Source organism: Colossoma macropomum, unplaced genomic scaffold (genome assembly GCF_904425465.1).
Source record: "Colossoma macropomum unplaced genomic scaffold, Colossoma_macropomum, whole genome shotgun sequence".
Classification (NCBI taxonomy): Eukaryota; Metazoa; Chordata; class Actinopteri; order Characiformes; family Serrasalmidae; genus Colossoma; species Colossoma macropomum.
The window spans coordinates 29,574,034-29,600,872 of record NW_023494786.1 but is presented as its reverse complement, the minus strand read 5'-3'; the positions used below and the strand labels follow the sequence as shown (position 1 = coordinate 29,600,872).

Genomic DNA, 26,839 nt, shown 5'->3' with positions numbered 1-26,839 from the left:
TCTGCACATTTCCTCTCTCTTCACATCAATCAGCTCTTCTACTCATAAACATCTCTAATGTTCTGCTAATAGAGAAACATTTAACATTTGATTTATAGTTTTTATATTTTTTATATATTTTAGGCTAAACACTCAAAACCCTTTTTTTTTATCTAAACCCAAACAAGACACAACATTTTCAGTATAAAAGTTAAAACAAAGCCTTCCTTCTGGGTAATTTTGTGAGTGTCCTGAAAAACACGAGCCTGCCAAGCCCAACTAAACAGTGCGTAATCATTTTTCAGTGCCACTTCAGGCTCTGGTTGGGCTGGTTTTCAAATAAGTGATTTTTTATGTACACTGTGAAAATTAAATAGAGCTTAAAAAAGTCAGTAACCTGTCTGACTAATGTTAAATTGATTGTTCTTCAAATAATGAGTGAACAGAATGTAACATGCACTGTTCTCTAACTTACTATTCGGTGTTCAGTGAATTTGAAATGTTGTTTTGAAGTGGAGTAGATTTGCCTTTTTACAGGAAAGTCAGGCTCTCTCTCTCTTTTTAAGATGTTCCATTAATAACTATTAATAAGCTCAGTTTAATTAATTCATAAGCCCTTAATAAGAGTAGTTGCACTCTAAAGTACTACCAAAAAAACACAAATATTGAAGAAAACTGCTACAAAATCAATCATTTTAGCCTGTAACTATCCCAAAAAAGCCATTCATTCATTCATTCAGTCATTCAATCATTCACATGTACACAAAGCCTACATTTCCCCTAAGCCTGCATGCTCTGACTGCTCTTTTGGCTGCTAGATGGCAGTGTAAGTCCACAGAGAGACAGATAAACTCGCTTGTCTGATCAGATGTTCAATAGGCGGAGCATTAGGGGAAATGAAACTCAGCCTTATTCGCAATCTGACAGCACTGCAGCCGAGAACATCAACAAAAGACGGGAAATATGCCATGATCAAAGCCATCCGCTCTCCGTGGGACTAAAAGTGGGTGATGTTTTTGATCTATGAAGCTAAACTTGTGTGTTTTAAAGCATTGTTTACAGCATAGTTATTCTGATCTTTGCCCTTATCTGGGAGGAAGTCACTCCGCTCTTTTTCGTCATGTTGGCAGTTTCTTTCTTTCTCTTAATATATCATATTCAAAGTGATCTGTTGTGTCATGGTGCTTGTCTTCGGTGAGTAATATCAGAAACTGTGCTGTTGAGTCCCACCCAGCTGCTTTCTTACTCAAAAATTCAGTTTCTACCTCCTTCTGTTTGCATGCACACCTGTGAACTAGGAACCATCCGGTGGTTTTTAGATGTGTGTGTTGCCTTCAGTGAAATGAAGCTTCTGTGGTGCAAAAGTCATTTCAGAGGAATCTGACAATAGTGACCAGCTGTATTACTCTATCTGTCCAAAAGTATCCAATGAGTGAACTCAGCTCCTCACCCATCGCTCACATAGGTGTTCACAGAATTTGCATAGTCTCTGTAGCACTGACCAATGGAACGGGACACTCTGGAACACCTGCAAATGAGCCTAATGTCCCCAAGCTCAGTGCCAAGTGTCGGCTAGAGGGGTATAAAGTTCTCCAACTTTGGGCTGTGGAGCAGTGAAATTACACTCTGTAACACTTTACTTGAATATATAGCTGTTATTCTATTGAACTAAAAACACATCACTGACTTTTAACTGGCTTGGACTTTAGACTAAAATCCTTTTGCCGTGAGTGACCATCTACCTTAATTACGTTTATTTTATTAAAACAAATGACTGAACATTCCATTTTGTTGCTAACAAAACATCCATAGCACTACTGAAACTTTACCAAAGGTTTCAGTTGTAACCATTCTGACAATTCTAGCTCATTTTGAGCAGACCTCAAAAACACTAGCCAGAACATGACCAGCAAACACGGCTTTGAACAGATGTGCACACATAAAATCATTAAAACACAAAAAAGCTTACTTAATTCCAGAAAATGTATGTTACAGTGGTGACAGTTCTTAATGTTCCACACTGATTTTCAGACTTTGGGACACATTGACTTCAATGGGATCTAACTGCTCACCATGTGGCTATGAAGGACAGGGATGCAGCCTCACTTCCTGCTCTAAAATCTCTGAATATTTAATTTTTTTAAGTTTTTTTATTTTATGTTTTTATTTATTTTTGTAGGCCTGCAGTTTGAAATAATTTGATAGAATGGTCCATATTTATATATATATATATATGTATAATTTCTTTCATTTTCAGTCAAAACCGCCATTTATATATAAACACACACACAGCCATGAGGAAAGCTTTGGAAATGCATTGAGACACATAAGTTCAGTACTTTTTGCATTATTGTTTGTATGTATTTTAATATTAGTTTGTTTGTATTTATTCTAATATTAGTGTTTTTTTTCTAGGAAATTAACATACTGCCCAGATCTATTTTGTATCTGGTGCCTTGTATCTCAGCATTTCTAGGTATTTTTTTAAGTTAAATTTGATTTTTATTAACTGTAATTTTGTCGTTTTGTTCCTGCAGTTACTTTTTAGAGAAATGAGATTTTGTTCCAGAGGCATCTATATAGGAAATTTGGCCTTATTATTGTCTCATAACAAGAAAACATATTTGAGGACAATCTGTTGAACCTGTGGTGCTGGATTGCGCCAACATGCAACAATGACAAAAGTTTGCCCCCCCCCAATTCCTCTAGTCTGGGCTTTTTAATGTCCAGATGCAATGATAACATAAGCCAAGCTACCTTGCAAACTGGTACATGTTCTTGTCTAGCAAGAGGTAATGTTTATTTTAAGCACGTGTAATGTGTTCTCTGCTCACTCAACACATCTGCATGCTCAGCTGGAGTTTTTAGGGGGACATTTCAGTGATGATAATTTACATTACATCCACAGGTTAACAGCAGGCTTGTCGGACAGTTTTGATGACGCACCATTGCCCTCTACTTTGAGCTCCGCATCACATAACTCTGGATTCGTTTAGATATTTTCTCACTCAGTTTGTTCCAACCCTAATAAGTCTTCTTAACCACTCACATTATGTTCATAATTAAATAGTTAAGATGTAAACAAAGTCATTCAGAGTGGTTTGGTGTGAAATGCCCTGTTCTAGAGAAACTTACCGAGACTCTAAAAGCTCCCACACAGAATGTTATTACATGGAATAGTTACGTATACGCTGCCTGATGTCAGACACATTGTTTTATGACATTTTGATAGATACGGTTTTGGTCTAAAACATATTTTCCAAAATCTATTCATGGTGGAAAGGGACAGGCAGAGTGTTATAAGACAATATAGACTCCAAAACCATATGTTTTCAGATTTACCACCAATTCACCATCATTACCATTACATGTAAAACTCAGAAGACATGTGTAGGTTCACTGGTGGTCTTGATAGTAAATAAACATTTAAATAAACTACATTTGTGTTGTAGACATGGTGACCCCTGGTTCCTATCAGCACCACTGTAAAGAAATCTGAGTCTGTACGTTTCTCTACAATGAACTATTTCACACCAAACCACTCTGAATGACTTTGTTTACATCTCAAACACTGAATTATGCAGACATTTTGACATATTGGTGGAATTCCTTTTTAAATCTTAGTAGTTTGTCTTTTTCCAAATAAGTGTTTTGGAGTCTTTTACAGTAACAGCTGAATTACTTTCACTGTAATTGATGGTGGAAGGCCTAATGCTGACATTACACGATAGAAAGTAATTTTACCTAAAATATTAGGTAATTACTTCTACTCACGTGTCTGTTTACTTGCAGAATACCTGAAATTAGTCAAAGACCACTGAAGGAAGTCCCACCGAGGGCTACATCAGTTTCATCTCTCATCACAGTGACGTCTGAACTGACTTTTAATAAAAGCCACACTGATCCTGAGCCAGAGCGGTGAGGTTTTCTGCACCCCTTCACTCTCAGTGTTTATAGGGTTAATCACGCACATGCATCAATGATTTGATCTCAGACTCAACAGCATGAATGAACTGATCGTATGCTGTTGAAGGGAAAGCAGACAGGGAGGGAAGTGCGTGAGAAGAACAGGTGGGTAATGGAGGAAACATCCGGCCTTCAAGATGAAGACACGTCCACAACACAGAGGTAATTTAATGCTTATTAAAACATACGGTGCCAGGAAAAAGTTTGGACACACTAGATTAACTGCATATTTATGCTTAACCTTTTAACCACTTGAAATCTCAGGCTTATTACATACCAAGCCTTATTATTCAACTAACTACAGGGACTTCAATGCAAACTGGCTGAGTAGTTTTTATAGGTATGCCTGAAGTTTTATTACACACTAATTTACACATCCTCTACAGAGAACACACTTAAATATGGCTTTTTTTGCTTAAGCATAAAATTTGTATTTGTTGAGTTTCACATACTTGGACATAAAATATAAAATGTGCCATAATTTTATTTTTTCATCAGTACATTAAATCCAGCAAATAAACAGCAACTAATTGTGTATTAAAAGTAATTGTGTATTAAAATGTGCAGAATATGAAGACTGAACAAGAATCCCTCTCTTGTGTATGGAAAGTATGTTTAGCTTGTAATTCAAATAAGTGAAGAGTAATTTGACACGATGAGATTCTAAATACATGCTTAAATAATTTTTTTTTAAAGTAGCTTTAGCTTTGAATCATATTTTCAATTTATAGATTTTACAAAGGAATTTAATTTAGATGCTTGAAAATGACATTCATTGGGAAAAAACGATTCCTTACTGGATTTTTTCCTAGTTTAAATGTAATATTTACTAGTGGAATGTCAGTTTTAACATGTGTACACTAAATTCTAGAGATCAAAAATCAAATATTAAGTAGCTGGAATGTAATTTTCACTCTTGTAAACTGAATTTTCAGTCAAAACCGCCGTTTATATATAAACACACACACAGCCGTGAGGAAAGCTTTGGAAATGCATTGAGACACATAAGTTCAGTACTTTTTGCATTATTGTTTGTATGTATTCTAATATTAGTTTGTTTGTATTTATTCTAATATTAGTGTTTTTTTTCTAGGAAATTAACATACTGCCCAGATCTATTTTGTATCTGGTGCCTTGTATCTCAGCTTTTGTCATTTCTAGGTATTTTTTTTTAAGTTAAATTAGATTTTTATTAACTGTAATTTTGTCGTTTTGTTCCTGCAGTTACTTTTTAGAGAAATGAGATTTTGTTCCAGAGGCATTTATATAGGAAATTTGGCCTTATTATTGTCTCATAACAAGAAAACATATTTGAGGACAATCTGTTGAACCTGTGGTGCTGGATTGCGCCAACATGCAACAATGACAAAAGTTTGCCCCCCCCCAATTCCTCTAGTCTGGGCTTTTTAATGTCCAGATGCAATGATAACATAAGCCAAGCTACCTTGCAAACTGGTACATGTTCTTGTCTAGCAAGAGGTAATGTTTATTTTAAGCACGTGTAATGTGTTCTCTGCTCACTCAACACATCTGCATGCTCAGCTGAAGTTTTTAGGGGGACATTTCAGTGATGATAATTTACATTACATCCACAGGTTAACAGCAGGCTTGTCGGACAGTTTTGATGACGCACCATTGCCCTCTACTTTGAGCTCCGCATCACATAACTCTGGATTCGTTTACATATTTTCTCACTCAGTTTGTTCCAACCATAATAAGTCTTTTTAACCACTCACATTTAGCCCCAAACTGTTCATAATTAAATAGCTAAGATGTAAACAAAGTCATTCAGAGTGGTTTGGTGTGAAATGCCCTGTTCTAGAGAAACTTACCGAGACTCTAAAAGCTCCCACACAGAATGTTATTACATGGAATAGTTACGTATACGCTGCCTGATGTCAGACACATCGTTTTCTGACATTTTGATAGATACGGTTTTGGTCTAAAACATATTTTCCAAAATCTATTCATGGTGGAAAGGGACAGGCAGAGTGTTATAAGACAATATAGACTCCAAAACCATATGTTTTATTACACACTTCTATAACCTAAGAATAGCTCAGCCAGTTTGCATTGAGGTATGTCATAAAACGTTGGGCCTGGCGATTTAAGGGGTTAAACTCTAAGGGTCTTTATGTGGGTCCACACTTCACTTTCGTGTGTAAATTACACATTAGTTTCATTGTAGTTACTGAACCATTTCCAGCTGTATGCAAAGCATGTGTCTCCCAGTGTTTTGTTGATTTTCTAAATGAAAATAATTTACACATCCTCTACAGAATTCATGAAAAGCTAAAATAGCTTTCCACAGTAATTAGAATTTCAGAACGTGAATTTATTTTAATTGTGTAGGAAAAAAAACACGTGAAATTTTGATTTATGTTAGTAGTTGATTGCTTGAATTATATAAAATGAAACACTACATACTTATATACAATTCCTATTACCCATTTTTTATACATCATTGTTTGATTATATATATATATATATATATTATATATATATAATATCGCTACCATCCTCATATCTCCATTTTTCAGTTTTTGACATAATTTGAAAATACCTGCTGCCCTTTACATTGTGTGTAAATGTCATGATGAATGGACCGAAAGAAATGACGCAAAATTACTTGGAAAAAAGTCTGGTTCCATTTCCTGTAAAGTTACCATTTTGGAGAAACAAGGTGTTGTTCCGATAACAGCGATATATATGTAATTATATGTGGCTCTTGCTTAGAACACCAGTGAAAATACCACAGAGTTAAAAGACACTGGTGCCCTAATCACCGCCACAGTGACTTGGGTCAGATTTACCATGCTGTACATTTTGTGTGCCGTTGCACTGTTACCGCCGAGTTCAATGAATTTGGCTCAGTTACTCCGAAGTGAAGACAAAGGCAGCTCGAGCTCAAACAGACATTACTCACCACGTGCGCTTTGTGCTTTCTTTTATTTGTATGCATTTGCCTCAGCCCAGTAGATAAAAAGACACCCAGTTCACATTGTTTGCTGCACTGTACACAAATGATTGTGAAAGATTGTGAATGAACTATTGAAAATAATTGCGATCAGCTCAAATAACTGTAATCGGGTGATTAGTTAATAATTATGACAGGTCTAGTCCTCCCACTTAAGATTTAATCACCATCATTATAAAGAAGGCTTTTGTCACTTTCTAAGTTTAGTGCATGGAAACAAAGCAGCGTAGATGATCAGTCATTACAAGCAGTGTTCTTTATTTTCACAGTGTGAAATCAGCCCCGTCTATATTGAGCTACGCTTCAGAGAAAACTACCGCCTCTATGAAACGTCGAATCACATTTCAAGGGGAAAAATCCCCCAATCTCAGGTAACTTAGACTTTCATATGTTTTTCAGTCCAGGTTTTAGTTAATCTTTTAACAGGCCAGGGCCTAAAATTTTATTACACACTTCTATAATCTAAGAATAGCTCCACCAGTTTGCAATGAAGTCCCTGTAGTTACTGAATAATAAGGCTTAGTGTGTAATAAACCTGGGATTTTAAGGGGTTAATATGACTAGAGACATGAACTTACAGGGTCAAATATGGTCAATTTTGATTTCAGGTTGACTTTAATTCACTTTAGTGGTTGTCATAGATTTGTATGCAGATGTATGTGATGTTTAAGTTAAAAGGCTGTGGCTATTTTTGAAGAAACCATTAGTTGATGGATGCTGACACTTTGCCTTTAAACAAAACGCTTAGCCTCTTATTGACCAGGGTATATTTTGATTTGTCCATCTGAATTTAAATGACCAAATCGTAAGGCAAATTATTCAGTAATTGCACGAAATAAATGTAATTTTTTTTTTTTTTTCGTAAAAGTTCCCCTCAAATTAACAGAACGTGTTTTATGATCACACATATTGCTATATGCTTACAGTTTACTGCTGAAAGCCAAAAATCTGAGACACTCTTTGTATTATTTTATAAAAATAATGTTTACAGAGCAGATCACTGAAGAGACGCCATCTGTTTATAGTTTATAGTCCAGATTTGTGGAAAAATGGGTCGTCTTTCAGTAAAAAAAAAAATTGTGAGTTCAGCTTCTTTTATTATAAGGGTATAAATTTCCATCACCCATCTGTTTGACTGGAAAGAAGACAGTTACAGCTCTCATATGACGCCCACCTTTTGAATGAAGCTTATGAAATATGAAAGTTATGAAGAATATGACGAAGTGCGTTTTGGAACCACCGGTAGTCTCTAGGAGTTGAAAACGTTAGCTATCTTGCTGAATCGGCTCAAATAATTGCAACAGTCTTAATCTTTAAACTTATGGTGATATAATCACCATCATCATAAAAAAGGCTTTTTTTTTTAGTTCAATGCATCTAAAAAAAGTAGAGCTAACTGCTGTACAAAGTGTCAGAATACAATCAGATACATTCGCTAGTGGGGGTCTGAAGCACAACCCATGTTATAAAATGTTCTTCGGCATCTTTAATATACACTGTAAAAAGTCTCGTCAGATCTACCTAAAAAAAAAATACTTAATGTGGTAACGAGCAATTGAACTGCTTTTATTCAACTCAAAGAATGACATTAATTAAAAAAATATTCAAAGTATTGATTTAGGTTGAATAAAACTAGTTAATTTACTTGTTACCACATGAAGTAATTTTTGTCGGTTGATCTAACGAGCCACTTTTTACAGCGTAGGTGCAGAGCAGTGATCAGTAATGTGTTGTAAGAAGGTTACAGGTTGTTACAGATACTGAAGTGTTGTTGTTTCTTTTGGATCTGTCCATGTTCCTGCAGTCCAGTTCAGCAGGACAGATCAGTCCCATCAGCACCCAGCTGTGTGTCTCTCAAGAGTGACCATTCCATGGAGCCTCCAATCACCATTAATGATAAACCCCCACCTTCTGGACATCAGTAAGAGTCCTGACCTCTCTGACATATACACTCTATATATAATACAAACCCCATTTCCAAAAGGAAAAAAAAAAGATTCCCTTTGGTTTCACTGACCAACGTAATTCTATTTTGTACATTTAAAAAAATATATAGAATTCGATGCCTGCAAGCTGAGACAAAGGCATGATAACCAGTGTGTTACATTACTTCTCCTTTTGTTTACACTTTTTAATCATTTGGGAACTTTGGAGACTAATTGTTGTAGTTTTGCAAGAGGAATTTTTGCCCATTCTTGCTTGATACAAGACTTCAGCTGCTCAACAGTCCGTTGTCATTGTTATCTGATTAACCTCTTTATGATATACATTTTCTGAAGAAGACAGATCTGGACTGCAGCCAGTCAAGCACACACAATCTGTGTCTGCAAAGCCACACCGTTGTAGCACATGCAGAATGAGGCCTGACATTGTCTTGCTGAAATAAGCAGGGATGTCCCAGGAAAAGATATCGTCCTGATGGCAGCATGTATCTCTCTAAAATCCCAATATACGCCCCACGTCAATGGTACCTTCACAGATATGCATGTATGCTGTTGGCACTGATGCACCCTTGTACCATGACAAATGTTGACTTTTACACCTTTCGCTGATAAAAAGTCTGGATGGTCTTTTTGTCTTTGGCACGGAGAACTCAACGTCCGTTTTCCCAAAAAAAAAAAATTGAAACATGGACTCATCTGACCACAGCACACATTGTCTTTCTGACCATCTGAGATGAGCTTGGGCCCAGAGAACTCGGCGGTGTTTCTGCATAGAATTGATGTATGGCTTTCTTCTTGTGTAATAGAGTTTCGAGTTTCTTTATGCAGCAGTGGACTTTTTTTCAAAATACTCCCAAGCCGCCATATTGAACACATATTTAACACAGTAGCATGATGGCTTCTCATGCAGTGCCATCTGAGGGCTCAAAAGTCACATACATTCAGCAGTCGTTTCTGGTCTTGCCCTACATGGACTCAGATTTCTCTGTATTCCCTGAATATTTTCACAATATTACGTATGGCAGATTGAGAAAGACCTACATTCTTTGCAATCTAACATTGAGAAATTTACTCTTTGAACTCTTGACAATGCTTTCACAAAGTTTGGCACAAAATGGTGAGCCATGACCCATCTTTGCTTGCAAAGACAGAGCCTTTGATGGATGATCCTTTTATATCCAATCATGATACCCTCACCTGTTACCAATTCATCTGCTTGTTGTGAAATGTTTCAAAACAGTGTAACTTGAATATTCTATTTTATTCTATTCCTTTTTATTTATTCTATATAACTTTTCACTCTTATTTTGCCTCTGTCCCAACTTTTGAGTGTGTTGCAGGCATCAAATTCAAAATCTATTTACATTTACAAAATATAATCGTTATTGTATAAAAGTTGGTCAACCAAAACATTAAAAGGTCATTTTTTTTGTATCTGTTTGTTAGATAAAGGTTCAAAAGAATATTCTTGTTTTTATTGCATTTTATAAAATGTCCAAACTTTTTTTGTACATTATGATACACAGATTTTTTTTGCTTTTGTCCTCCTTTTTCTTGTACAACTTATAAGCAAAATATATGTAAAATCAAGCTTTTACTGTGCTGTATAGAATTGTTGGCACTGATGGTAGCAAAGTTTAGCAGGTTGATCTTTCATAAAGGCCATCTACAACTGGACATCATTACACATGCATAAAAACTAAATACTTGAGTATTTTAATTTTAAGAAGTTTTTGAAATAAAATGAGACTGTAATAACACAAAGGCCCTTAAACTAAAGCAAGGGGAATTCCTAAGTGTTGAAAGATGAAAGATTCCGCCCTCAAACTAAAGTAAGAATTTTCATACATATTTTTCAGTGTGGGCGGCACGGTGGCGCAGTGGGTAGCGCTGTCGCCTCACAGCAAGAATGGCCTGGGTTCGATTCCCGGCTGGGTGACCAGGGTCGTTTCTGTGTGGAGTTTGCATGTTCTCCCCGTGTCTGCGTGGGTTTCCTCCGGGTACTCCGGTTTCCTCCCACAGTCCAAAAACATGCAGTCAGGTCAATTGGACGTGCTAAATTGCCCCTAGGTGTGAGTGTGGATGTATATGTCTGTTTGTCTGCCCTGCGATGGACTGGCGACCTGTCCAGGGTGTATCCTGCCTTCCGCCCGATGACAGCTGGGATAGGCTCCAGCACCCCACCGCGACCCAGAAGGATAAGCGGTTTAGATGATGGATGGATGGATTTTTCAGTGTAATATTTAGAAGAAATACGGACATTCTGTACTTGAGTAAAGGTAGAAATACTCTTGGTAAAATATGACTTAATGAAAGGTAGAAGTCCCTTGACTGTACTTCCACTAAATAAATGTACTTTGTATGTTGCTCTTAAATGCATTTTTGTACTTTAACTCAAGAAGAAATTCACAAAAGTGATATATAACATTCTTAATTAAGTCATTAAGTCAGACTTTTACTGCTTGGGAATGGTGCTTCATAATAGTGTCATAAATGGGATAAGTGACAATTTTTTTTCATAAAACATCTTGCAGATACCAACATCAGCTAAAGTATGCTCAAGTATCACTTTTAAAATTAATTGTTCAATTTTTATGCATGTGTTCTGAACTCCCTATAAAGGTAGCCTTCAAATAAAAGTTAACCAGATTATCAGTAATTCTGACAATGTAAATGATAAAAGGGAACATTTAAAAGCCACTGATTAACTACACACTACTGATATTTAAGTAGACAGTCTTATAACAGCATTTCATCTTGTTTCTCAGTTGATGTCTTTCCAACTTTGATCGATCATAGTGGAACAATGTGCATCTTTTGTGAATTAGTTCAGCCTGTCGCAAGCTGCATGTGTGTACATTACAAAGAAAAGCTGTTTTACTCATCCAAGTTACAGTGAAAATCACCGTGCATCGTACAGGAGGGTGGGAAAAAATACATTTCAGTAAAATGCTTAACCCTGAGTGGGTCGGTGGGGACTTTCCCATGTAGTTGAATAAAGTCAAAGTTTGTCTGAAGTTTGCTTCTTTTGTTCTGCACAGGAGCTGTAAGGCTAAAATAGTTAGCAAGTTATAGAAGCTTTTATCTCACCAGTTAGTGTAGTTCATACTACATCCTACATTTCAGTAGTGTTTTTGCATGTATTAGCATCAGTGAAGTAGCTAGTATGTTCAAACGTCTCAAAAAATGTCAAAATTTGCATAACATTTTTTAGACGTTTGAACATACTGTACATTTATTTGATGAAACTGCTTTGTCTGAATTTAATCTTTGTAAAACCGGTGCATTGCCTTTATTTTTAATGCTGCCCACCATGTAGCTTTTAGCATGCTAACTAGCAAGCTTGTGGAGTAATGAAGCTATATCAGCGGTCATGTATAACAGCGGGCATAGTTTATTACCTAAAACCCAGCCTGAACAGAGCAAATGAAATATGCTCTGGTTATGGTTTTGTAAAATATCTCATTGCTCTGCCTTTAATAACAGCTGCAATTTTTTTCAGGTTGGTAATGCATAATGATTTCTGGACAAGTCAACATTTATGTTCACTCGGTCTAATAAACTTCACTTGTGCTAATATAATAATGGATCGGCCCTTAAATATGCATTAGCAGACTTCTTTCTTTCTGTGCTGGTTCAAATAACCTGGAAAATAGAACATGATTAAAAAACAAAAAAAAAGCCAAACAACTTAACAAGAAACACACTAAGAAAAGAACCTACATTGGAAGCACTTTTTCAAAGATGGAATTATAACATGCAAAGGGGATGAAATTGGATGCAGAACTAGCAACGTTCCCCAAATACAGATCTCGGTAACACTTTATATGGATGGTCCACTGTAGAATCTTTGTAAATGTGCAGCAAATCTTTAAATAACATTCAACGAAATAGTCATTAAATGGAACTTATCATGAGGTTGAGTGTTATTTGGATGGTCCACTGCAAATCCTTTGTAAATGCATTCAACTACACATTCAACTAAACATCTATTAAATTCAACTGAACCTGAAGTTCAGTGTGAAGGAGTTTATGAAATCTGTCCCTAAACCCTAAACCTAAAAATAACCCTAACCTTAACCTCAAAGCAAAACCTACATCTACTCCTAACCCTAACCCTAACCACAATGTTGTTGATACTCAACTGAACATCACCAGAAAGTTTGTTGATCATTTAAGTATCTGTAAAGCATCTATAGGGGACCATCCACATAAAATGTGACCCACATTTTCAGCTTTAAGATGACATCAGGGATTCATAACACAAGAAACCACAAGGCCAAACTGACGAGAACTTGTTAAAAACGCTACTGAAACGGGTGGCATGCCTAAACAATCATCTGCCCCAGATCTCTAACCGGCCTTCTTCTCCCACTATGTCACATTCTGTTAACTATAAATTTGAATATAGACTAGAGCACAGACAACACCCAGGTTTCAGAATGATGACTTCGACTCGTATGATGCCTTATGTCCAAGTTTATGGATAACAGCAAGTCATACAGTTTTAGGAACCCGTTAGCAAATTTATTTGAGATTACTCAACTACTTAACACAGTTTGAGGCAAGTATGAAGTTTGAACCGTGCTAATTGGTGGGGTTGAAGCTTCCACTACTTGTTAGCTATGTTAGCCTCATAGCTCCAGTACAAATCTGAAGAAGCAGCCTACAGACACCAAACATGTCTTGGATGATCTACTGCATTTCAATTTTGTAAAAAACGATAAACCTTCACCTTCTGGACATCAGTAAGGGTTCCTCATTTCAATATTTTTAACATGCTCTTGGCCTCGGCTATGTTGGTTTCAGTGAAGTAGATAGTCATGCAAATATTATTGCTGGTAATAATATTCTGGAGATAGAACATAAAAAAGAACTAATTTAGCAATGGCATCAGCACAAGTTGTTACAGATACTGAAGTGTTGTCATCTCTTTTGGTTCTATTCATGTTCCTGCAGTCCGGTTCAGCAGGACAGATCAGTCCCATCAGCACCCAGCTGTGTGTCCCTCAAGAGTGACCACTCTATGGATCCTCCGATCACCATTAATGATAAACCCCCACCTTCTGGACATCAGTAAGAGTTCTGACCTCTCTGATATTATTACTCTTCATATAATACAATAAATTATTATAATACATTGATGTTTTTACTTTTTTCAGTGTCATATGTTTACCATATAAACACTGTATCAAATATAACATGTTAATACCATTTTTAATACAACGGAGATCCTTGATGTTCTCCTTGAACTAAATACCAACCTTGGTTTGGCACCTTTGTCAGAATGACGTCGCTGAGAAGTAATGAAACTAGCAGTACTGTGGAACAGAGCATCTGTGTCAGTCCTAAAGGCCCTGCAATGTAAGTGACTACAGTCATATGCAATAGTTTGAACATGCTGGTCAAATAACGTTTTGTTGATTTTCTAAGTAAAAATAAGTTGGCACATCCTCTATAGAGAACACACTTAAATTTGGCATTTACTTTTATTATTTTTAATCAATTTCATTTAATTTGTTTTGTTTCGTTTCATTCAATTTTGTTTAACATATTGGGAAAAAATAAAATATAAAATATTAAATGGTGTAAGTTTTGCACAGGCCACATTTTATCTGCTATTTTTTCCCCAATATGTTAAAATCAGCAAATACACAGTAATTGTGAATTAAAATGTGCAGAAGTGTGTTCTCAATAGAGGATCTGTGACCTTATTTACACCTAATAAAATCAACTCTACAAAAAATGGAACATGCTTAGGGTGCCCAAATTTTTGCACACAAAAGTATATATCATTGCTGCCGTCTAAGAACTTAGAAACTCAGCATTTTTTAGCTTTTTAGTTAGTTTTTTAACACATGCCAGTCATTCTTTACATTCATGATATATGCACTGACATACATTCCTAAGACCTTAAGATTATAATTAAGTTAAGACTCATTATTCAGTAACTACATGGGCTACAAGGGAAAACAAGAATTTTGCTTTTAAATGAAATAATACAATGAATCATGTTTAATATGACCACAGACATTAGATAACAAGGTAAAAATAGTGAATGAGTAAGTAAGTCTCAATCCAGTTGCAAACTCAGTCAAAATACTGGAACAAATAGCTTATTACAGATATTACATTAATGTATTACAAGAGTTCATATCGCCGCTGTTGGAACAAAACCTCATATCTCCATTTTTGTTGTTTTTCAGTTTTTGACATAATTTGAAAACACCTGTTGCTCTTTACATTGTGTGTAAATTACACGATGAATGGATCAAAATAAATGGCCCTAAATGACTTGGAAAAAAGTCTGGTTCCGTTGACTACATTTAAAGTAAAGTATGTTTTTTCCTTCTCCTGTAAAGTTTCCATTTTGGAGGTTTTGTTCAGACCACAGCGATATATTACTGTAGAATAAGTAGACACTGCAAACATTTAGATCTCTTGGTGATGTTAAGGGTTAAATACTTCCAGTCATAATACATACAAAGATTAATTTTTTCAAGTCAAAACTTGTAACACTCTTAAAATTTGCATGCTTCTACCCATTATAGTGCACAATTTCTATTTTTATCTATTTAGAAAACCAACAATCATCTAATTTGACCAGGGACACTGTATAAAGTTTTGTTACACCTCTAACTATAGTTATTATATATTGTGTTTTTTTTTGGATACTGTTTATGTGTTCAGTTATTAACAATCTGTACATTTGAATAATGTGACGATTTCTTAGGTTATCATTTACTGGGCATGAATCGTACGAGAAGTATAAAGCCAATCTGAAGGATAGGTTTCAACGATTATCTGACGGACTACAACATCATGGACATTCAGTGCTCCTTAATGAGATCTACACGGAGCTCTACATTACTGAGGGAGGAATTGGAGAGGTCAATAATGAACATGAAGTGAGACAGATTGAGATGGCAGCCAGGACACAGTCATCAACGGACGACACGCCAATCAAATGCAACGATATCTTTAGACCTTTGCTTGGACACGATAAACTGATCAAAACCGTGCTAACAAAGGGGGTGGCAGGTATCGGAAAAACTGTCTCTGTGCAGAAGTTCATTGTGGACTGGGTTGAAGGTGAAGCAAATCAGGACATTCGCTTCATATTTCCACTTCCTTTCAGGGAGCTGAACTTGATCAACACCCAGCCCTTCAGTCTGGAGGGTCTTGTTCATCATTTCTTTCCGCAAATTAAAGACATGAAGTTCACCCACATTGCTGATCACAACACTGTATTTATCTTTGATGGCTTGGATGAACGTCGATTGTCCTTGAACTTCCTAAACGGTGCAGTCATAACCGACGCAACTGACATGACCACAGTGGACGTTCTGTTGACAAACCTCATCAAGGGCAATCTGCTTCCCTCTGCAAAAATCTGGATAACCTCCCGGCCAGCTGCAGCAGGCCAGATTCCTGTCGAATTCATTAGTCAAGTCACAGAGATTCGGGGGTTCAATGACCCTCAGAAAGAAGAATACTTCAAGAAAAGAATCACTGACCAAAGTCTGGCTGACAGAACCATCATGCACCTGAAATCTTCAAGGAGCCTCTACATCATGTGCCACATACCGGTCTTCTGTTGGATTTCGGCCACCGTTCTGGAGAAGATGTTGAGAGATGCAGAAGGTACAACAATACCCAGGACTTTGACCCAAATGTACACACATTTTCTCATCATCCAAACGTGCATCAGAAAGGAGAAGTACAGTCAGACTGGACACACTGATAAAGAGATGATTTTCAAGCTTGGGCAGCTTGCCTTCAAACAATTGATAAAAGGCAACCTGATCTTCTACGAAGAAGACTTGAAGGAGTGTGACATTGATGTCAAGGATGCAGTAGTATACTCGGGAGTGTGCACACAGATCTTCAGAGAGGAGTCTGAACTGTATCTTGGACAGGGCAAGGTGTTCTGCTTTGTCCACTTGAGCATTCAGGAACATCTTGCCGCTTTGTACGTGTATGTATCCTTCAGTGAAGGTAACAAAGCGGTGCTCAATCAGTGGAATCCAACAAAGATTGCTGCTACATTTTCATGTTCATCCATCTCTGACCTTCAGCAGAGTGCAGTGGACAAGGCCTTGAGAAGCACAAACGGTCAGTTTGACCTGTTTCTCCGCTTCCTTCTTGGCCTTTCCCAGGAAAGCAACCAGTCTCTCCTGCAAATGCTGCTGCCACAGGTATCAGCTTGTGGTTCCCATAATGTTGAAAAGACAATCGATTATATCAAGATTCGCCTCAGGATGAACCTCTCTCCAGAGAAGTACATCAACCTCTTTCACTGCCTGAACGAGCTGAATGACTCTTCCCTGCAAGATGAGATACTAAACTTACTAAGTGCTGGACGCCTCTCAAAGACCAAACTCTCCCCAGCACAGTGGTCAGCTCTGGTGTTTGTGTTGCTGACCTCAGAGAGGGAAGTGGAGGTCTTTGACTTGAGGAAATACAGCCTGAACAACGCAGACGAATGCCTTTACAGAATGCTGCCTGTCGTGAAGGCCTCAAGAACAGCCGAGTAAGTTTCTGAGTGTGTTAAACATTAGGAATCTTATAAAGTTTAAAGTATTTGGTGAAAAATCTGACTTTCTGCTTACCCCAAATGTAGTTGACAACTTTTGAACTGAAGCTAAGTGGCTAATGTGGCTACAAGTAATGAAAGCCTATATTCCACTAATTCACATGCAGTCTGCATACTTAAGTTATTATATACTTGCCTCAAACTGTAACGTACGTAGCCTCTAATAGACTTGCTAATGTGGGTTCTGACACAATATGATATACTGCTTTCTAGATACATGAACAGTAAGGCTGTAGACGTCTGTTACCCAACCTGAGCCTGACAGGACCCAATAAAATATAAAGTTTCAGCCCAGCTTCAGGACGATTTTTCTTGTGCAACAACAGGCTCATGTCAGGCTTATGTGGTCTCTCTCTCCCACTCTCTCATAAGGTTAGCTGCTTTCAGAATAGCTTCAGAGTGTGAGGAGTGGGTGAACATGCCGCTGAATAGAAGTTCAACTGTAAATCAGTCTCATTCTTGGATGATGTGAGGGATGTGTTGGGTTGGTGAAAGATCACATATTGCACAGATCTCACCTGAACTATTTCTGCAGTAGCAGCAGTGGCAGGAGGAACTTGAGCACAGCAAGGCTATCAGGAAGAGGGTGGGTACTGTTCTCCGCCAGATATGACCAACAATTCCACAAAATATATACTGATAATAAATATTGGCAAAGCACTATTAATGTTTGGACCGGATTCAGATTTAAAATTTAGCAGCGCCCGTCAGGCTGGATTGAGTTGAGTCTCAAACCCGTGGATACAGGTTGGGTTCAGACTGAAATTTCATTCCTATTAAAATCTGTGCATTAGAGGTCTTTGGTCCTAACCCTGTCATGTGGAGGCTGTCCTTTAGCTGGCTTTCACTATGAGGTGTTTACATGTTTCAAAACAGTGCTGTACTAAAGCCACTGAGAAGCAAAATTAAGCAGAAGTGAATTCTGCAACTCCATCACAAAACCCAAAACACAATGAAAAAAGTTACTTTTAAAGTAAAAAAGTGTTCAGGGTAAATGTGGTAATATCAGGCAGGATGTTACTGAGTACAATAACATAAATAGGAGCATGTTTCAGCTTAAAATGTTCTGCTCAAAATGTTACTGTCAGAAACCACACATTTGATGATTACATGTGATGACATTGTCATTCTGTTTGTTTGACTGATATCTTGGTGACTTTTTTCAAGATTACACGAAAGTGATTTTGTAATGTAATTTAGTGTATTGTGATTTACCTTCCAGGGTCAGGCATTGTAACCTCTCCGATAAAGGTTTTCAAGCTCTGACTTCAGCTCTGAGCTCAAAATCTTCAAATCTTAGAGAACTGAAACTCAGTGGTAATGTAATGCATGGGTCTGGCACACAAATTCTTTCTGAAGGTCTCAAGAGTCCACACTGTAAACTGGAGACACTGGAGTGAGTTAATTTTCTTTTTTGAACAATTTTAATCATTGTACTCAAACAGTTGAACGATTTAAGTTCTTTTAACATTTCAGAATATTGTTTTCTTTTCTTTTTAATGAAAACAGGTCATGCACAACAAATACTGATCCAAATGAAACTATTTTTTCCTCCTTCCTTTTGCCATCCTTTTTTTCAGTCTGTCTGATTGCGAAATCAAAGAAAAAGACTGCTGTTTGCTGGCCTCAGCTCTCAACTCAAACCCTCTGCACCTGAGAGAGCTCGATTTGAGCTTCAACTTTCTTGGAGATTTTGGTATGAAGCAGCTCTCTGAGGTCCTGCGGAAACCAAGCTGTAGGCTGGAGAAATTAAAGTTAGTGCCATCCTTTACTTATCACATCACTTACCTGAAACAAGAACATAATGTTTTTAACTGTAAACTGATGTTTATTATCAGGTTGTTTTGCTGTGAACTAACAGCGAAGAGCTGTGTGGCCCTGTCCATAGCACTGAAATGCAACACCAGCTTGACTGAGCTGGATTTGAGTAAAAATGCTCTTCAGGACTCTGGAGTAAAGCAGCTCTCTGCAGGACTGAGGAATTCTCACTCGAAGCTCAGGAGTCTTAGGTGAGATCTGGCCTAATCTTATTAATATTTTTCCTTAATCATGCACCAGTGATCTTCAAACTGAATGTGTACTTTCAGAGCTTTGTAATAACCTCCACAGACATTTGCATTGCATACAAGTGGAAAATTCCTTAGTGCATAGATTTAATTACAGTTTTGGCAGCTCTCTGTCAGCTGTACATAGCTGTAGCCCTAACAGTTTAGGGACGCCAGGTTGAACGGGCAGTGGCCCATTTAATGAGGGCTGAAGTCACTGTTATACTTTGCCATCGCCCACCAAACCCCTAGGAATGGCACTGGATAAAACAGTTCTGTCAGGACGTAGTGCCAAACACAATTTCTGCTCCCATTACATTAACATGTTTTTGAAAAATCTCTTCCAATCACATTTTTGCATTTTTGGCTTTTCAAAGTTTTTTGTTTTTTCAAAATTTACATAAAAGATGTGCATAGTAAACTCTGAATGCAGCAATATGTGATTTTTTTCTTCACACTGAAAGAAGCAGCATTACTGAGTATGGAGAAAAAGAAAACACTTAAATATGGTGTGCATGCACTGCTATGACTAAAACTGTAAAGCCTGAAATAATCATTAAAATAAAAAAACACAGGTATGGGACACATTTGGTGGGGGTTTTTCAGACCACATAATCTTTAAAATATTAACGTCACATGCACAGGTTCAAAAAGAAGGTCCGACTCGATGTTTAGATCTCAAATGCAAAATCAACATTATACTGATAAAGATATGATCATAATAGTAGATAATTCACTCACTTGAAGACACATCCTTCACCATGTGTTGAGTTCTCTTTGAATTCTCTATCAACACATTCACAATCATCAGGTTCATCCACCTGGGGAAGGAGTCTGACGAACAACCCACATTACAAAATGTTCTTTGACAAGTTCTGTGCAATTACACATTTCCACCAGAGAGGTCTCCAAATCACAAAATCATGCATAGTGTTGCTTTAAGAGATGGCTAGATAGTGTTGCCAGATGGAAAAAAAGTTTAAGAATTTCACACATCATTTTAAACGTTGTTCAAAAGTTGTGTTTAAAGTATGTAGTTTCATAGAAAATATCATCGCTGTCCAAAGGAAAACAAGTATCTCCAAAATAGTAACTTTACAGAAAAAGACAAAAACACTCTGACCTTTCAATGTAAGTCAATGTAAAGACATTTTATTCCAAGTGACTTTAGAGCATTTCCGTTGGTCCATTCATCATGAATTTTTTACACAACATAAAGGACAGCTGGTGTGTTGAAATGATGTAGAAAACTAAAAATCGACAAAACTAGAGATACATGGTTTTCATTGGACAGCGATGATATATATTTTTAGGTCTTTGCTGATGTTTCCTGTTGGTGTATTTTTGCTGCAGCTTTGTTTTTAATACTGCCTGCCCTGAACGTCACAAAAAAATAACAGTCTATACTCTTTGACGATAGGCAGAAATCTGGTTTGTGAGACTACTTTTCACCTAATTATTGCCTTCATAATTCCTCAATTAGCTGAATGAGGTGTGTCAGATTGGGGTTAGAGAGGAATTAGTGACCACTGATTTATGCAGAAGTAAAATACAGACAATGTTTTTGTTGTTTTTACATTTGAGAACACCTCAATAGTTTGCTTTTGTCCAAAAAAAGAGTGCTACAGTTGAATCACCACCTTCACACCAATGCCTCACAGTCTGTCAATGCATTTTTACTCCCTAATGATAGCTCTTTTATTACATTTTAAGAAGGTGAAAAGTCAGGGTTGTAGACCTGTTAACAGTAGAAGTATGTTTACTAAAATTCTGTGAAATTACAGTAAATATCTTTTAAATAAATAAATACTGCCCTTTATTGTAATTCAATAGTTTCACTACATCAACTAGCTATTCTATATGCAATATTCTACCACAATAATAACAATAACAACCATTAAAATAAACAGAAATGTCTGTGAAATAAAGATGATAATTTGTCTTTGTGAATTTACTTTCTATTTCTGTAAATTAACAGCAGCACCTTTACATTGTATGTATGGTTTATTTACATGCATTTGACCTTTTTTTCAAAAAACAGGTACTGACCATTTCGACGGTGAAAATATGTTTTGTTTTTTAAAGTGTATGGTCAAATGAAGTTCAGGACAGAACCTGTTTTACTGACCAGTCTCTCTGTCTCTCTCTCAGCCTGGCAGACTGTGGCCTCACAGAGGTTGGCTGCAGTTTACTGTGTGCTGCTCTGAGGTCAAAATTCTTTCACCTGAGTGAGCTGTATCTGAACTTCAACTCGCTCAGAGACCCCGGGGTGAAGTTCATCTGTGAATTCCTGAAACAGCCGCACTGCAAGCTAGAAAAACTAAGGTGAATGTTAACTTATTTAACTCAGACAAATATAAATATGACCCAAAGTAACCAAAGTTGTTCTGCTTGAATAGTAATTTCTGCTGAACCCATTCAAATAACCTTAGAGAACAATATTTGTGCTCTTTTAAGAAAGGAGTTACATAGTATAACTTGGACACGGACCATGCCGTACCATATTTCATACTTACTGATAGTGTCTACTGAGCCGTGTGCCGAAGTCTAACTGAAAGCATGCTGTAGCCTGTCACAGTGTGATATCTCAGAAGGGGGCTGTGCTGCTCTGGCCTCGGCTCTCCGGCTGAACCCGTCACACCTGAGAGAGCTGGAACTGAGTGGGAATAAACCAGGAAGTTCAGGAAAGCAACTGCTTAAAGCTCTGCAAGAGCATAAAGACTTCAGATTGGAAAAGTTAAAGTGAGTGGGCTTCTTTTGTCTGATTCATAGTGGTTACTGAATAACTATTGGATACATCTTAAGATAAATAGTTGATAATAAACCTAGAGTTCACAGAATGCACCACATAATTTGTCTTTGACCTGCTATGATTTACCACACCTTACTGCTTCCCAATAGCATCACAACAGCAGTTACAAGGCAAAATACAGTAATATTGGAACCAGGCCTGTGCACAGATCCCCTGTCCCTGTCTATTAGACCTCACACTTTCAGCAGTAAACGGCACTAATAAACCAACTCATATGGAAAATAAATATAATATAAAAGATATTTATCGAATACATTTGAAACTATAAAAATGGCCCAAAATGCACATTAGAGTTTGAAATGTATCTCACATGTAAAAACAATACAGTGTGATTCAAAAAGATTAATCTGATTTTAAAATGATTTATTTCACTTGTAAATCATTACAGAACAATGCAGTAAACTGTAAATGGTTTAAATGAGCATAAAGTTTATTAACTACATAATTTTACAAGTGCTCAATATGAACCTCCTCCAGCTGTACAGACAACATCAACGCCATAGTCAAATTCACCCCATACTCGATTGAGCATGTCGGGTGTCGCTGCACTCACGGCTCTTTCAGTGCGATTTCGGAGATCATCCAGTGTTGTGGAACCAACGACGAACGCTCTGAGCTGTTGGAGCTTCACTGTCCACGAAAATCACATCGCACAGTTATGACGGATTCACTCTTATTGAAGTGGAGAACGCAGAACGCTTTCTGCTCAGGGGTCTCATCTCCTCACAGACAGTATGGAGCCATCTTCCGATGACAGTCAGAAACTCTATGACCCCCTCTTTCAATTGGAATGTGATTGGTTCCTAGGCACCTCACAGTTTTGAAATCGGATGAATCTTTTTGAATCACCCTGGACATATATATTTTAAACATTTTAAAGCTGATGTTAGCTTCTTATTCTTATTTCCTGTTCCACTTTCAGGCACTACTGTGTAACTGCTGCACCATTGCACCATTTAAGGTGCAGCAGTTAAGTGAAGCTAACACCAGCCTTGAGAGAATATCAAATGAAATGCGATGACGTGGTGCTGCTAAAGCAATAGACGGCGCGTCACTGAGTTTATTACTGTTTTTGCTATGTTTCTACATGATTCATGTGGAGACGGACAGCAGCAGCAAGAACTGCAGGTTTGAAAAAGCTAGTTAAGGAGGATGAGGAGATATCCAAGCAAGTGGACAGGGAGAAATGTCATTAATTTAAGTTACTTAGCTAACATTAGCATTGTTTGTAGCGTATTGGCTGACACATTTAAGAACAACTCATTTTCAGGTAATTTTTAACGATAAAACAATAAAAATGCCACCAATTGCACCTTAAAGTCTTAGTTACTTCAGAGTCATTTGGGTAAATGATTGTTAGCTTATTGTGGTTCTTTTCTTGTTATCTCTTTGTAGAATATAGAAGACTAATGCAGGATCATCTACACAGGGACAAGACAAGAGGTCTTCTGCCACAACCAGCGAGGGGTTTCAATGCAGTACACTGTATGTATGCTTATGAAATGATAGCACAGAAGAGTAACATGGGATATGACTTACATTATGTACATCCAAACCAGGAGCTGGACAGTGTTTTTATGGAGTCTATGATGTCCCTTGTCCCTTTTGTGCTCCCTACTCTGTGTCATGTGGCTCAGGAGGACGTTTACTTCAATTTAACCCAGTGTAGCTCTGTTATACATTCAGTAAGTTCTTCAACAAACCAGCCTCAAATTCCAGGTGATGTTGAATGTTGTCTGGATTCGTGTAACCACTGCAGAGGAATCAGCCCTTTTTTTAGGAACATAAGTCATTTTTTTCTAGCAAATCACAGCCACAAAGCTGCTGGATATCTCTCACTGAGTGAACTGGATGAATCCAACATGCCAATGAAAGGACAATGTCAGTTTAGTTCTTTTTACAATCAATTAAAAAGCGAGCTAAAGCTAACAAGCACATCACAAGTGTCTGTTTTGAGATAAACTTTTTTATAGGTGGGACAATCTTCAGAAATGATGAGAGTCATTAGACAATCAGGTTCCACTCTATTCATTACTACTAGTATTAAAATCTCCTATCACTAGATGTCCTCGCAGGCACCTGGTACCAAGACTACTTATTAGAGAACACAGTCAGTGGCTCTATCTTTAGGATCTTGGTTCCCCAGCAGTGTCACCAATGCCGGAGTGGGTAATTGGGAGAATTCCTGGTGTGCTGGTAATGTTTTGGGCCACTTATTGTGAGCTAATCTATAAACTCACGCATAGAAGCACAAGAACACTCAGACAAACTGTAACTGGTTCATCCAAGTGTGCATATATAGTAATTTAGAGATTAGACAAAGCTGAGGTTAGCTTCTTATGCTTCTTATTTCCTGTTCCACCTTAAATCATGCAGCATTTACATATAGGTGCCTTTTTTCGGGCACTAGCGTGTAAGTGCTGCACCATTTAAGGCGGAGCGGAATTTCCAATAGGAAGTTAACATCAGCCTCGAGATTAAGTGTGACAATGTGGTGCTCGCAACACAACAGATATCGCTCCACTGAGTTTATTACTGTTTTTGCGATTTTCATAAGTGAATTATGTGAAGATGGACAGCAGCAGCAAGAACGGCAGGTATGAAAAAGCCAGTTAAGGAGGATGAGGAGATATCCGAGCAGGTGGACAGTGAGAAATTACGTTAACTTAAGTTTCTTAGCTAACATTAGCATTGTTTGTAGCATATTGGCTGTCGTGATTATTAAGTCACATTTAAGACAAAAACTTGCATCAGTCTAGCCACTTTGTTTATCTCAGTATAGCACATAAATAATAAATAAGGGATAAGAGTAAGAAAAGAAGATGAAAATGCACAGATTTCAGAAAAAGTTATGTTGCACAAAGGCATTGCTGTGTGTTTAGCAGAGTTTAAGGTGGGCTGGTCTGCATCGTATAACTCCTGGTCTGAGAACAAGTCCCACTCCGGCCCTGGTTGCCACAGCCGTCTGTGGATAGCAAGAAAGCATAATTGGCCTTGCTTTCTCTTGGTGCTGAGGTTGTCCATCTCCCACAACCACCCTCCTGGGTATGAATTATCCAATGACATTGTGTTAGCGGCAGCTTGAAAAGACTCAGTAGCACTTCACGTGTCTTAGAGGAAGCTTCGTCCTCCCTGCTTGGTGATCTTGTGATGGGGAGATTTAGGTAGAGGGTGGAATTTGCCAGGACTAAACTGTAGAGAAAAGAGTTTTAAGCAATATCTGTTCAAAAGTGTTGGTTGCTGGTTTAGGTCTAAAGCAAGACTTTTCCTAAATGTGACATTTATAAAGCTTGTTGACTCTGTTTTTATGAAATGATATGCTGTGAACATGGATCTAAATAGCCTGAGATATGACTCATCAGCTGTACTCTTTTATAAATGAGTTACTCGATTCATCATTTTTTGTTTGATGATACTGCTTTGTTTACAGCTATGAGCTATAATATGTGGACTAGTACAGATCCCACTCGTTTGAAATGAAACAAAACCTTTTATATTTTATTTATTGTTTTTTTACATCACTTGAAACCAGTAGATATGCTCCAAAATGACTTGTTCCATTCACTTCTATTCAAATTCAAGAATACCTTTTTTCGATTTGTCATGTAAAGTAATCACTTTGGTTTGGTTGCAACAGCGATGATATGCTGAAAAATGTATTTTAAGTGTAGTATTCCCAATTTTATATCATTTGTCACAACTTTAAAAGATTTTTAAATGTAAGAAGCTTTGTGATATCTGATTACTCATGTCTTGCATGAAAATTAGACATATCAACTGCAGCATTCCGTCACTAGAGGTCAGTATTCATCAAAGTATGATCTGAAAGCTGTAACGTGTAGGTGGACTGGGATTCAGAAACAGCTTGGATTTAAAGCTGATGCATAGCGACACATAACTTGGCGTAAGAAGCACAAAAGCTGAACTTCAATGGAATAAGTATTAACAATAAGTGTAACATCACTCACCTGTTCCTACATTCAGATCTGTTTACATGTGGACACAAGCCTAAGATCACCTTCAACCTACAGTATCTACTGACAACTGTCAAACATGATAGAAGATCCAAGATGTTATGCGTTAATTTCATTGGAGCCACTGGGTCCAGCGATTGTTCTGTATTGCTGGTGGTGATGGCCAAGTAATCTGAGGCTTGTGTTCACTAATGCACTGTATAGCTGCTCTCATCAAACTCCTCTAATCCAATATTATAGCACACCAATACAACGTTAAAGGAACACAAAAGTGGTTTCAACACCAGTGAGACGGTGAACAACTTTCATGTAAAAGATGGCACTACTCTTCTTCATAAGGTTATTATGTTAATTATATTAATGTAATACTGGGTGTTTCCCGTTAGTCAGTCTGTTGTCTGTCTGTGTATTAGGGCCAGTGCCATGATGGGTTTCTTCCTGATCTGTACAGTATATTGTATTATTTTTAACATATATTGGTCATATTTGCACAGGGCTTGGGAAAGGTGCTACACGATAAATAAACATTTTTCTATGTAAAAATAAA

General features: G+C 37.3%; 1 protein-coding gene across 9 annotated transcripts; it reads left to right on the top strand.

Moving 5' to 3' along the window:
* The first annotated feature begins 866 nt into the window (after nucleotides 1-866).
* Nucleotides 867-26,839, top strand: LOC118804692 (NACHT, LRR and PYD domains-containing protein 3-like). Of its 9 annotated transcripts, XM_036565282.1 has the most exons (15): nucleotides 867-982; nucleotides 3,772-3,897; nucleotides 4,013-4,107; nucleotides 7,192-7,293; nucleotides 8,727-8,843; nucleotides 13,825-13,941; nucleotides 14,152-14,229; nucleotides 15,599-17,398; nucleotides 17,997-18,047; nucleotides 18,684-18,857; nucleotides 19,042-19,215; nucleotides 19,300-19,470; nucleotides 21,658-21,831; nucleotides 22,075-22,248; nucleotides 23,714-25,723. In XM_036565282.1, exons 3-15 carry the CDS (start codon nucleotides 4,058-4,060, stop codon nucleotides 23,718-23,720), a joined length of 3,189 nt encoding a protein of 1,062 aa, XP_036421175.1. In that variant the 5' UTR covers nucleotides 867-982; nucleotides 3,772-3,897; nucleotides 4,013-4,057; the 3' UTR covers nucleotides 23,721-25,723. The 9 variants fall into 9 exon arrangements, with proteins under 9 accessions (XP_036421175.1, XP_036421178.1, XP_036421173.1 ...); XM_036565285.1 differs by lacking the exon at nucleotides 7,192-7,293 and having other exon boundaries at nucleotides 23,714-26,839; XM_036565280.1 differs by having other exon boundaries at nucleotides 3,772-4,107.

Excerpts from the sequence above, each read along its gene's own strand:
- LOC118804692 (XM_036565280.1), top strand. The coding sequence starts at position 4,001 with ATGCTGTTGAAGGGAAAGCAGACAGGGAGGGAAGTGCGTGAGAAGAAC. Across the intron at positions 7,294-8,726 it reads GAAAAATCCCCCAATCTCAG|TCCAGTTCAGCAGGACAGAT; the intron begins GTAACTTAGACT and ends ATGTTCCTGCAG. Across the intron at positions 21,832-22,074 it reads TGCAAGCTAGAAAAACTAAG|CCTGTCACAGTGTGATATCT; the intron begins GTGAATGTTAAC and ends AGCATGCTGTAG.